General features: G+C 42.8%; 2 protein-coding genes across 2 annotated transcripts in view; one reads left to right on the top strand and one right to left on the bottom strand.

Moving 5' to 3' along the window:
- The window catches only part of CMTM4 (CKLF like MARVEL transmembrane domain containing 4), a 111658-nt gene that overhangs the window by 7690 nt on the left and 91649 nt on the right, over positions 1 to 12319 (bottom strand). The window lies entirely within an intron of this gene.
- CMTM2 (CKLF like MARVEL transmembrane domain containing 2) lies at positions 119 to 11692 on the top strand. Its single transcript, XM_029235626.1, has 4 exons — positions 119 to 343; positions 482 to 640; positions 10891 to 10992; positions 11474 to 11692. Exons 1-4 carry the CDS (start codon positions 119 to 121, stop codon positions 11690 to 11692), a joined length of 705 nt encoding a protein of 234 aa, XP_029091459.1.

Genomic DNA, 12319 nt, shown 5'->3' with positions numbered 1-12319 from the left:
GTTGGCTGAGCGCGGCCTCTAAGCAGGTCGGTGGGCATTCGGCTCGCTCAAAGGCCAGGCCTGGCCGGGAACAGCAAAAATTGGGCAGGCCGTGAGAAGCTGAGAACTCCACGGCAAGATGGCTGACAAAGGCAAAAAGGGCAAACCCGGGGCCGCACCAGCCACGGCCCCGGCCCCGGCCACCGCAGCCGCAGCCGCAGCCGCAGTCGCGCCGGGGGCGGCCCCTCCTCTGGGCAATGAAGTGGGAACGAGGAAGGGGTGTCGCCGTTACAAGTGGGAATTCAAGGACAGCAATAGAGAGTTCTGGCTTATGGGGTACGCTGAGGTCAAGCTCATTAGCTTGGTAAGTGGGCCCGTATCCCTGGGTGGGGCTGGGGGGTGCAGGGAGTGCCCAAAGACGGGCAGAGGGAGGAGCGGGCTCCCCGAGGCCTCCTCTGGCCCGAGCCGTCTGCCGTGGCTCAAAGGGCATGTCTCCCAGCAGGGCTGCCTAATAGGTTCACTGATGATGTTCAAGGGGACCCCTGTGCACCCCCACCTGACACTCATCATCACCATGGAGTTGTCCATCCTCATCTTCTTCATCATTATCTACACCTTCGCCATCCAGAGATACACGCCCTTCATCCTGTGGCCCATTTCTGTAAGTGAGGGGCGGTGGGGAGTGCCTGAGCCTGGTGTGCGTTCACGCGTGTATCCTGGCACCTGGAAAGTGACTGAACAGAGAGATACGCCTCATCCCCCTTATTTGTGCTCCGGGCATGGGCTCAGACCTTCCAGTGGGGCCAGAGCAGGGGCAGCTGAAGTTAGGTAGAAAAGGCTTCCAGAAAGCCCAGCTTGGGGGTGGAGGGCCTCTTTCCTACCTGGTGGTCAAAGGAAGGAGTCTTTGCCTTCCTGAGGCTTTGCTCTCCTTGGGAGCAGGGGAGGTGTAGCAACCAGCGGTTCCTTCCAACCCCTGTGCCAGCTCACACTTGACTGGAAAGACCACTCTGACGGTACCCCATCCCCAGAATTCAAAGAAAAAAATCAGTAATATAAAATGAGAATTAAAAAAAAAAAAAGTCACATCTAAAGCAGCCTCAGATCTCCAGTGACTATCCCTGCAAGGGATGTTAAGCCCAGAAGGATGTTCAGCCCGAAGCAGTCATCCACTGGAATGGGACTGAGCTGGGCAAGTTACCACCCACTTCCAGACTCTGTTTCCTCATCTGTAACATGAAGACAGTAATAATCTTGTGTGAGATTGTTCCTTAGGAGTAAAAGTAAAGCCCTTGATGCTGTGCCTGAAGACTCATGGACTTGAATCCCTGCCCATTACCTCTGTAATCACAAAGCTTACCTACCTAACTCCCAACTAACCCAAGGTCCCTTGTTCATTGCACATTCACAGCATGTCTCCAGAGCCTATGCTCACTGTTTCACTCACTTTATACATGAAATGGGTTCAGAATGGCTAAGTAACTTGCCCCCAGGCAAATCAGGCAGTAAGTGGCAGAAAAAGGATTCAAACCCAGCTTTATCAGTAGAGTCTTGAGTCCCTAACTACACTCTGTTATTAGGGTCCAGGGATCCATAGGTCTCAGTGGGGTAGATGAGGACTCCCAGTATCAGGAGAAAGGAAAAGAGGGCCATATAAGACTCCTGGGAGATGGATAAGCAGAGGACAAAGTAAAGGGACAGGCAGAGGACACATTCCCAGCCAAGGTGCTTGAGAAGATACTTTTAGTTCCAGCAAGATGAAAAATCATTGAACCCTGAAAATCCTCCTGCTGTACTTACCTAAAACTACTAGGGGAAATGTAAACACTATTGCTTTAACTGAATGGCTGAGCTGGCAAAAAAAAAGAAGAGGAAACACAGAGGTGCTAGAAATGGAAAACAGGAGCAGTGACAGATCAGCTGCTTCAGTGTGGGTGGAAATGACCCATGAGATGTTATCCCAGGAACCTAGAATATGGATTCTCATATACTCTCAAGTTAGGAGTTGAGGCCTTGGTCCCAAGCAAAGTGGGAATTTAGAACTGAGAATCCTGCATAAGGCCAGTACCCTGCAAAGACTGCACCCTAAGGGAAAAGACAGAGAAGATACCTTTCACCCACACAGAGGAACAAGAAAGCATGTTCATCTCTGCCCGAGTTTTGAGTGGGGAAAAGCAAAAAAGACCACCTTGAGAAATACGAACCTTGAGCCTACACTTTGTACAGATTTGGTTTCAGTTTTTCCTACCTTCAGCCTAGAAACCTTCATGCAGCTTAGAAAATGTAGTGCCTGGGAACTGGCATAAAAATCGATCCCAATTTGATGGTATTCTGAAGAAATCCATGGGACTCCTGAAAAACAAATGCAAAATCATAATCAAGGCATAAAGAGATTCTCACAGGACAGATATGGGTGGGTGGGGTGGTGTACAAAAATCAACTCACAGTTCAAAACTACAAAACACCTGATTTTTAAATCCCCATGACTAAGAATCAAGAACCAGCAAAAATAAGAAATGGGAGGATTAGAACCCTGAGAATATGAGATAATAAAAGAACTGTCTGAAAATAATTTAAGATACACTTAAATTATAAAGACATAAATAAAAGCCCTAAGAAAAGAATAAGACATTATTAGGATGGAACAGACAGATTTTTTTTAAGTACAAGATACAATGTCTAGAATTGAACATATAGTTATTGAAATAAAAATGTCAATAAATGGGTTAAAAAGCATATCAGACAAAAGCTGGGGAAGTAATGAGCTGAAGGATGTGGGGAAATTACCCAGATTATAGTACTGACAGATAAAGAGAGAAAATATGAAAGAGAGAAGTTGAAACATAGAATATGGAATGAGAAAGTTCATCATAAGCCTAATGGGAGTTCCAGAAGAAGACACACAAGATAATAGAGAAGAAATATTCAAAGTGATAGTGACTGAGAACCTGCCAGATTTAATAAGAGTGACATCACTAAAAATGGCAGAGTAGGGAACTCCAAATCTCTGTCCTTCCACTAAAGCAATGATTAGGTTCTCAAAAACTGTCAGAATCGACTTTTTCAGAACTCTGGAATCTAATTCAAAACAAAATAAAACAGGAGAATGCTCAATGAAGAAAGAGGCTGTTGAATTTTGGTAAGAGAATGTTGTAGCATTTTACTTAACCTGCCTGCCATCCCTTAATCCCCAGCTGGTCAGTGGCCATGAAGACAGCCCACATTCCTGGCCACATTCCTTGCTGGTGGCAGACGGAACAATAAAAACCTTGTTCCTGGGCTTCCCTGGTGGCGCAGTGGTTGAGAGTCTGCCTGCCGATGCAGGGGACACGGGTTCATTCCCCGGTCCGGGAAGATCCCGCATGCCGTGGAGCGGCTAGGCCCGTGAACCGTGGCCGCTGAGCCTGCGCGTCCGGAGCCTGTGCTCCGCAACGGGAGAGGCCACAGCAGTGAGAGGCCCGCGTACCGCAAAAAAACACAAAAAAACCTTGTTCCCAAAGAATTAGAGTTGTGTGCTTGACCTGTCTGGTGGCTCTCTGAGGGATTAGCCAGGGACTTGCCTTTGTTTCACCTGCCTCAGAGTTTTCTCAGGGCTGAAGCAGTCTCCTAGATAGCATTTGTTAAAGCATTGAAAGGCGTATATACTAACCATAGCCACCCGGGGCAAGGTTTCCCAAGCAGTAGGCAGACCAGAAGTTTGGGAAGCAGATGCTTGGGAGAATAAGAGCTTTGAAAAGCTCCCACCTATACCAGGGAATCTAGAAGGACTGCACATGCCCAAAGCTGGACACATGCCCAGAAAAAAACCCTAAGCTTTCACCTTTGGCTGACCTTTAGGCCCTGCACAAGCAGCAAGTAAAAACTAAGAGCTCTAAACATCCTGGAGAGGTGTTGAAGGAGTGCCCCAACACAAAGGCAATCTGCAAAGACTTGTTTCCAAATATTTAAGGAAATCTCCATCAAATCACTACCTGACCATTAAGCTAGTGAAAAACAAAGACTTCAGTGGCCACACAAGAGAAAGAATAGTCTTTCAAAACATAGTTTAGGAAAAATTATTAAACATACAAATGACTTTAACTCACAACAACAACAAACTCTGGGGAGGAGAGGCAATATGATTTCCAGAGTAACTATATTATAATATTCAAAATGTACAGTTTTCAAAGAATTATAAGGCACACAAAGAAAGAAGTATGGCCCATTCACAGGAAAAAATTATTAATAGAGACTGTCCTTGAGGAAGCCCAGATATTAGACTTACTGGACAAAGACTTTAAATCAACTGTCTCTAAAATGCTCAAAGAACTAAAGGAAACCAGGAGAACAATTCATGAACAAATACAGAATGTCAGTAAACAGAAGTTTAAAAAGAAACCAAATAGAAATTCTGGAGCTGAAAAGTAATATAACTGAAGTGAAAAATTCACTAGAGTTGTTTAACAGCAGATTTGAGCAGGCAGAAGCATGAATCAGTGAACCTGAAGACAGGTCAATTGAGATTATTCAGTCTGAGGAACAGAAAGAAAAAAAGAATGAAGGAAAAAAATGAAAAGAGCCTAAGACACCCATGGGACACCATCAAGCATACTAACATAGGCAGAGTCCCAAAAGAAGAGAGAGAGAAAGGAACAGAAAGAATATTCAAAGAAATAATGGCCAAAAAACTTTCCAAATTTGGTAAAAGACAGGAGTCTACACATCCAAAAAACACCAAGTAGAATAAACTCAAAGTGATCCACACTGAGACACATTATAATAACTGTCCAAAGACAAAGACGAGAAAGTCTTGAAAGTTGTAAGAGAGAAGCAACTTATCTTGTACAAGGGACACTTGATAAGATTAACAGCCAATTTCTCATCAGACACAATGGAGGCCTGAAGGAGTGGAATGATGTGCTTAAAGTCCTTAAAGGAAAACAAACTGTCCACCAAGAAGTCTATCTTTTAAATTTGCTATCTGTTATGAGTTGAATTATGTACCCCCCAAATATGTTGATGTCCTAACTCCCAGTATCTGTGAATATGACCTTATTTGGAAATAAGCTCTTTGCAGATGGTCACGTAAAGATGAGGTTATCAGAGTGGAGATAGAGTTGTAAAGAGGACAACATGCCAGTCCTGAAAATGGAGAAAAGACAGTCTCTTCAATAAGTGGTGCTGGGAAAACAGGACAGCTACATGTAAAAGAATGAAATTAGAACACTCCCTAACACCATACACAAAAATAAACTCAAAATGGATTAGAGACCTAAATGTAAGACCGGACAATATAAAACTCTTAGAGGAACACATAGGAAGAACACTCTTTGACATAAATCACAGCAAGATCTTTTTTGATCCACCTCCTAGAGTAATGGAAATAAAAACGAAAATAAACAAATGGGATCTAATGAAACTTAAAATCTTTTGCAAAGCAAAGGAAACTACAAACAAGATGAAAAGACAACCCTCAGAATGGGAGAAAATATTTGCAAATGAAGCAACTGACAAAGGATTAATCTCCAAAATATATAAACAGCTCATGCAACTCAATATTAAAAAAACAAACAACCCAATCCAAAAATGGGCAGAAGACCTAAATAGACATTTCTCCAAAGAAGACATACAGATGGCCAAGAATCACATGAAAAGCTGCTCAGCATCACTAATTATTAGATAAATGCAAATCAAAACTACAATGAAGTATCACCTCACACCAGTTAGAATGGGCATCCTCAGAAAATCTACAAACAACAAATGCTGGAGAGGGTGTGGAGAAAAGGGAACCCTCTTGCACTGTTGGCGGGAGTGTAAATTGATACAGCCACTATGGAGAACAGTATGGAGGTTCCTTAAAAAACTAAAAATAGAATTACCATATGACCCAGCAATCCCACTACTGGGCATATACCCAGAGAAAACAATAATTCAAAAAGACACATGCACCCCAAAGTTCATTGCAGCACTATTTACAACAGCCAGAACATGGAAGCAACCTAAATGTCCATTGACAGATGAATGGATAAAGAAGATGTGGTACATATATACAATGGAATATTACTCAGCCAATTTATTACAGGGAAATTGGGTCATTTGTAGAGACGTGGATGGACCTAGAGACTGTCATACAGAGTGAAATAAGTCAGAAAGAGTAAAACAAATATCGTATATTAACACATATACATGGAACCTAGAAAAATGGTACAGATGAACCAGTTTGCAGGGCAGAAATTGAGACACAGATGTAGAGAACAAATGTATGGACACCAAGGGTGGAAAGTGGGGCGAGGAGGGGCCTTGGGGTGGTGATGGTGGTGGGATGAATTGGGAGATTGGGATTGACATGTATACACTAATAAGTCTAAAATGGATAACTAATAAGAACCTGCTGTATAAAAAAATAAATAAATTTTTTTAAAAAAGAGGTACCAAAACAAAACAAAACAACAACAAAAAAAAGGAATTAAGAAAGCAATGTCAAAGAGTTAAAATTAATAAAATAGGAAACAAAGATTCATAGTGATGACTAATAAAACCAAAATCTAATTCTTTGAAAAGACTAATAAAGTAGATAAACCATAAGAAAAAAAGAGAACAAAGAAAAATATTAGTATAAAGAAGAGGTTTTAAAGATCACAGGGAAAATACGAACTTTTATGCCAATAAATTATAATATGATAATATCCCAGAAAAACATATGATGTACAAAAATTGACTCAAAAAGAAATAGAAAAACAGGGTATAAAATAATCCATCCATGTTTTCATCTGGCACTTGTTTCATTTTTTACATTTAAATCTTTTATTTGGAGTCATTTTGGTATATGGTGTGAACCATGGCTCCAGCTTTGTATCCTGATGGCTCTCCAGCTGTTCCACCCTATCACTCAGTTTATTCATTTACTGAATAGTACAACTTCCCCCCACTGACTTGAAATGGCATTTTTGTTAAATGCTAATATCCCATACGTGGGACTTCCTTGGCAGTCCAGTGGTTAAGAATCCACGCTTCCTCTGCAGGGGGCACTGGTTTGATCCCTGGTTGGAGAACTAAAATCCCCCATGCCACGTCGTGTGGCCAAAAAAAAATAAAAGAATAAAATCCCATATGCAGTTCATTTCTAGATTCATATTCAGTTCCACTTGTCTGTCCCTTTTTCTCTTAAAAAAAGGGGGGGTTATAATATATTGTACCATCTGGTAAAGCTTTGATCTTAAAACCAGACATAATAAGGAAAGTAAACTATAGGCCTATATTATTTGAATACAGCCATAAAAATTCTCAATAAAATACTAGCAAACTAAATCAAGCAATATATAAGCAAGCAATGCATCAGGATCAAGCAGGGCATCTGCAAGGAATGTAAAGGTGGTTTTGTCTCAAAATTCTGTTAACATAATTCACCATCTTTTATTTAAAGGAGAAAACCATTTAATCATCTCATAAGCTGTAGGAAAACTATTTAGTAATATTCAGTACTAATTTTTGGAAGACTCTTGGCAAACTAGGAAAAAAGGGAACCTCCTTAACTTAATAACAGAAAACCACCCAAACCTAAAATGAACATTGCATTTCATGGTAAAATGTTAGAAGCGTTTCCTTAGAGATGCCTATTATCCCCACTTCTATTTGACATTGTGCTAAAGATCTTAGTACAATGTGACAAGAAAAACAAAGGGTATATGGATTGGGAAGGAGAAAAAAACTAGCATTACTCCCTGATAATATGATTCTCTACACAGAGAATCTAAGAATCTACAGTCAAATTACTAGAACTGATTGAGTTCCACAAGGTTACAAAAAACAAAAATAGTGTTCCTGAATACCAGCAACAAATAATGAGAAAATATGGCTTTTCAAAGAAACCATTTAAAACAGCAACAGAAATACAGGTGTCTGAGAATACACCCGTTCAAAGATTGTAAAACTTTACATAGAGATTATGACATTTTGTTAATGGACATAGAAGAAAAATCTAAGTAAGAGAAGAAATATACCACATTCACAGATGTGAAGAGCTACTGTCATAAAGATGTCAATTTCATTCCCAAGCAATCTCCACATTAAATGAAATTTTATAACAGAGGTTGTTTGTGGAACTTTGCAAGGTGATTCTAAAATTCTTATGGGGCTTCCCTGGTGGCACAGTGGCTGAGAATCTGCCTGCCAATGCAGGGGACATGGGTTCGAGCCCTGGTCTGGGAAGATCCCACATGCCGCGGAGCAACTGGACCCGTGAGCCACAACTACTGAGCCTGCGCGTCTGGAGCCTGTGCTCCGCAACAAGAGAGGCCGCCATAGTGAGAGGCCCGCGCACCGCGATGAAGAATGGACCCCGCTTACCGCAACTAGAGAAAGCCCTCGCACAGAAACGAAGACCCAACACAGCTAAAAATAAATAAATAAATGTATTTTTTAAATAAATAAATAAAATTCTTATGGAAGAATGAAAAGAATTATAAGGATGGACTCACCCAACGACATATTGTAATTACTATAAAGCTTTGGTACTAGCTCAGGGGTTGACAAAGACTAATGGACTGTGTACCCCCAAAATTCATATGCTGAAATCCTAATCCCCAGTGTGGCTATACTTGCCTATGGGGCCTCCAGAGTGGTAATTAAGTGGTAATTAAGATTAAATGAGATCCTAAGGGTCTGATAGGATTAATGTCCCTATAAAAAAAGACAACAGAGACCTCCCTCCCCCTTCCTCTCCCCTATCCCTCCCCCTACCTCCTCTCCATGGAAAGGCCATATGAGAAAATGGTGAGAAGGCAGCCAGGCAAACCAGGAAGAGAGTCCTCGCCAGAAACTGAATTTGCTGGCGCCTTGATCATGGACTTCTGGCTTCCAGAACTGTGGGAAAATAAATGTCTGTTGTTTAAGCCACGCAGTCTGTGGCATTTTGTTATGGCAGCCTGAGCAGACTAATACAGGAATAAAAAAGAGAACCCAGAAATAGACCTACATACATATGGCAACTTGGCATATGACAGAGGTGGCATAACACAGCTGAATGGAGTATTTAATAAATGTTCTTGGGACCATGAGAAAGAGAGAGAAAGAGAAACTATGCATACCATTAAAATTAAAACTTTACAACAGAAGACATCATAAACAAAATTTTTAAAACAAGCCAATAGAAAAATGGGGTAAGGGATATGAATAGACAGGAAACCCAACTGCCTAAAACATGTTTTTAAAAATGCTTCATTAGTAACCAGCGATCAGAAAATTAAAACAACAATGAGGTACCATTTCGATTCACCAGATGGGCAGAAATAAATAAGCATGGTAATCCTGGGCTTTGGCAAGGACATGGGAAACAGGAGCCCCTATACCTTTGCGGGCATGAGTGGACACTGGCACAAGCCCTTTAGAGAGAAACTTGGCAATACCTCAACAAGGAAAAGATGTGCATGGGAGGCACAGACAAGAGTGTTCACTGCAGGCACAGTTGGCAATAATAATTTCCTAAAAGGGAGAAACACCCTAATGTCTCCAGTTTGGTTTATTCATACATCAGCTAAAATCAATGAATTCAATCTCATTAATCTCAATCTCATATATTTCTTAAAATGGGTAAATCTCAAAAAAAGGTTTTTTTAAGTTTAAAAAGTTTAAAAAGCACGTGCTATAAGATATATCTTTTTATTTAAATTTTTGAAACACAAAATAGTATATATTGTTTATGAATATATAATATGGAGGAAAATACTACTGTGCACTTGGGAAGACTACCCATAGACTTGGAACACATGCAGAAGGCAGGGAAAGGGATGGAATGGTAAGACTGTAGCTCATTCCACAAAGTTTTTTGTTTATGGTTTGTTTTTGTTTTGAGAGCCCTGAGGCAAATACTGCAAGACATTAACATCTGTTTAATCTCAGTGGGTCACGGCTGGTGGAGGTGGGATTGGGGATGGGATGTTCTATTATTTTCTGTATGAAGTGTGTTAAAATCCAAAATGAGGAGGAAAAGAAAAGGCCTGAGACAAAGTGGCCAGGGAAGTACAACCCCCAGAAAATGGCATCAGAGAAATCAAGGGGAAAGATGGGCGTCACCCAGCACTGCAGGGTCAGCTGCTGTCCATGGGATTAAGAGGATACGCAAGCTCTGGGCCACCATCACCCCAGGAGTGATGGGGGAGGAAGCCGGCTTGCTGTGGCCATGGTTTGGCCAACTTTGAGTTAAGTTTGGCTGTGCCAGGGAGTGACAGTGGGTGGTATTTGAGGGGAAGGCAGCATGGGAGGCAGCCCTTTTGCCCAGTCTGGGAACATCTGGACCTTGTCAGTATAGGGTAAGGGAAACGAATATGGAGCTAGGGCAGGACTGTGGCCGCAAGGGACGGGAAGGAGAGTGGATGATGGAGGAAGTGACATGGCCTTGCAAAGGCGGGGTGGGGGGGAGGGGGGTCGGTGTCTAAGAAGTAAGGTGGGGGAAGGGATGAGTAGGGGGGGAAGAGGCAGCTGCCAGGCTCCCAGTGAAGGACCAGAGTCCAACAGAACCTCCTGCCAGCAACACAGCCCACCCTGGATTCAGAAAGAGGAGCTGGCCTTCAGAGTAGAAAGATGTTGTGGGGTGGTACCCAAACGGGACATCAATTAGTTAGAGAGTCATGCATTTATTTAAGTGGGCACTGGAAGGGGGGAAAACATAGCCACCAAATGTGTGATTTCACAGACGGGATGGTAGCCGAGGCAGCCCGTAAAGGCAGTTAAGCATCCTGGATTTTGTGTCTCAACTCAAAGAGTCCAGCGGGTAGGCCACAGATATGTCCACCTAGCCCAGTAAATATTCATCTTCCTATATATATTTTTTAAATCAGGCAGAAGTTTGAAAACCATTCCCTTTGGAGGAAGCTAGGCCAGGTCTGGTGTTGACGGGGCCTCATCTCTAAGGCCGACTCATCTCTCCCATGCTTTCAGGACCTTCTCAACGACCTGTTCTCCAGTACTTTCCTCGTGGGGGCCGCCATCTTTGCCGTGAAAAGTCAGCAAACCATGCCAATGCACTACATTTATGGCGTGGTGAGTCTTTCATGTTGGGCTGTTTACTTGTTCAGAAATCACCTCATTTGGAGAATGGTTATTTCCCCCTAAGGAAAAGGGTCTCTTTTCACAAAATCTTAGGATCCAAGCAAAGTTTAAAGGTAAATTGGGTCAACGTTTCCGGGGGAGAAGCCATTGAAAGGAAGATGATGTCCAGGGAGCCCACCCAGCTAAGAGTCCCCCCAGAAGCTTGCCTGCCGGCCCCAGAGTGAAGGGCCCCACCCAAGCGGGGTCCAAAGAGAGAAAGAAAATGTGGTGAGGTGACCGGCTACAGGGATGGGGATCAGAATCGGGGAGCTGAGGCCAGGGAGGGGCAAACCCAAAGTCTCTCTGGGGTCTGGCAGTTTGAGGGGTCAAGGGGAGGGGTTAAACAGCACCTACGGACAATCACAAGCCGGGAAGGAACTGTGACAGCTTTGGAAGGAAAAGCACAAGTAACGAGGATTCTTTTGTTTCCCAGATCCTTATCGGTGTGGCTGCACTTTTTGCTTTAATAGATGTTTGTCTTCAAAAGAAACACTTCAAAGGCAAGAAGGTCAAAATGCATGTGCGGATTCCTCCAGGAAAGGATAAAGAGGGCGAAAAGCCAAAGAAAGGAGAAAAACCAGGGGAAGCAGGCAAGGGGAGGGCAGCGGTACCGCCGCAACCACCGTCACCTGCCAAGGGCGGCAAGAAGTGAGGCTGAGGCGCCTGGGGTCGGAAGTGGCCGTGTATCTTACCGCAAAACATGTTTCCACTGTCTAACTTGTCTTTTCTCTAGAATGGTCTTCTTTTCCATTTCAACGACTCTACCTTTGCTTGGAAAAGAAATTTCTCCTTAAATGAATTTTAAAAGCTTAAAGTTGACGTAAACGTCATTTTGTTCATTCAACAAGAGTAGCTGAAGGTTTTGGCGCAGAGGGCGAGGCTGGAGCGGGGCCTCTGGAGGTGTTCGCAGGGCACGGAGGGTTTGGGGGAACAGAAGCGTGGGTGATACCAGCTGTCAACACCGACCAGGCAAAGGGGCCAAAGGAAAACGAGAGACTGGAAAAGAAAAGGCTGCATTTTGTTCACATTGACGTTTTCATGTTACATTTCTATACATTTCAAGAACAGGGGAAAACAGACATATCACTCTCCAGGGTCTCTGCACAGACAGGAAATAGAAAGCAAGAGGCATTGGCACAAAACAGTTAGAAACCTCTGGAGGTCGTCTTGCTCTCCTGGTGTCAAAATGTCAGGAAATCCAGACCAAGCAAAAAATAAGATTTTCAAGGTCAACATAAAAAGAACCTGATTTCTTAGTACTTGAAAACATAACTAAAGC

This window comes from Monodon monoceros, unplaced genomic scaffold (genome assembly GCF_005190385.1).
Source record: "Monodon monoceros isolate NGI ecotype Baffin Bay Population unplaced genomic scaffold, NGI_Narwhal_1 Super_Scaffold_10, whole genome shotgun sequence".
Lineage (NCBI taxonomy): Eukaryota > Metazoa > Chordata > Mammalia > Artiodactyla > Monodontidae > Monodon > Monodon monoceros.
The sequence above is the reverse complement of the archived record's forward strand: the minus strand, read 5'-3'. Positions and strand labels throughout refer to the sequence as shown.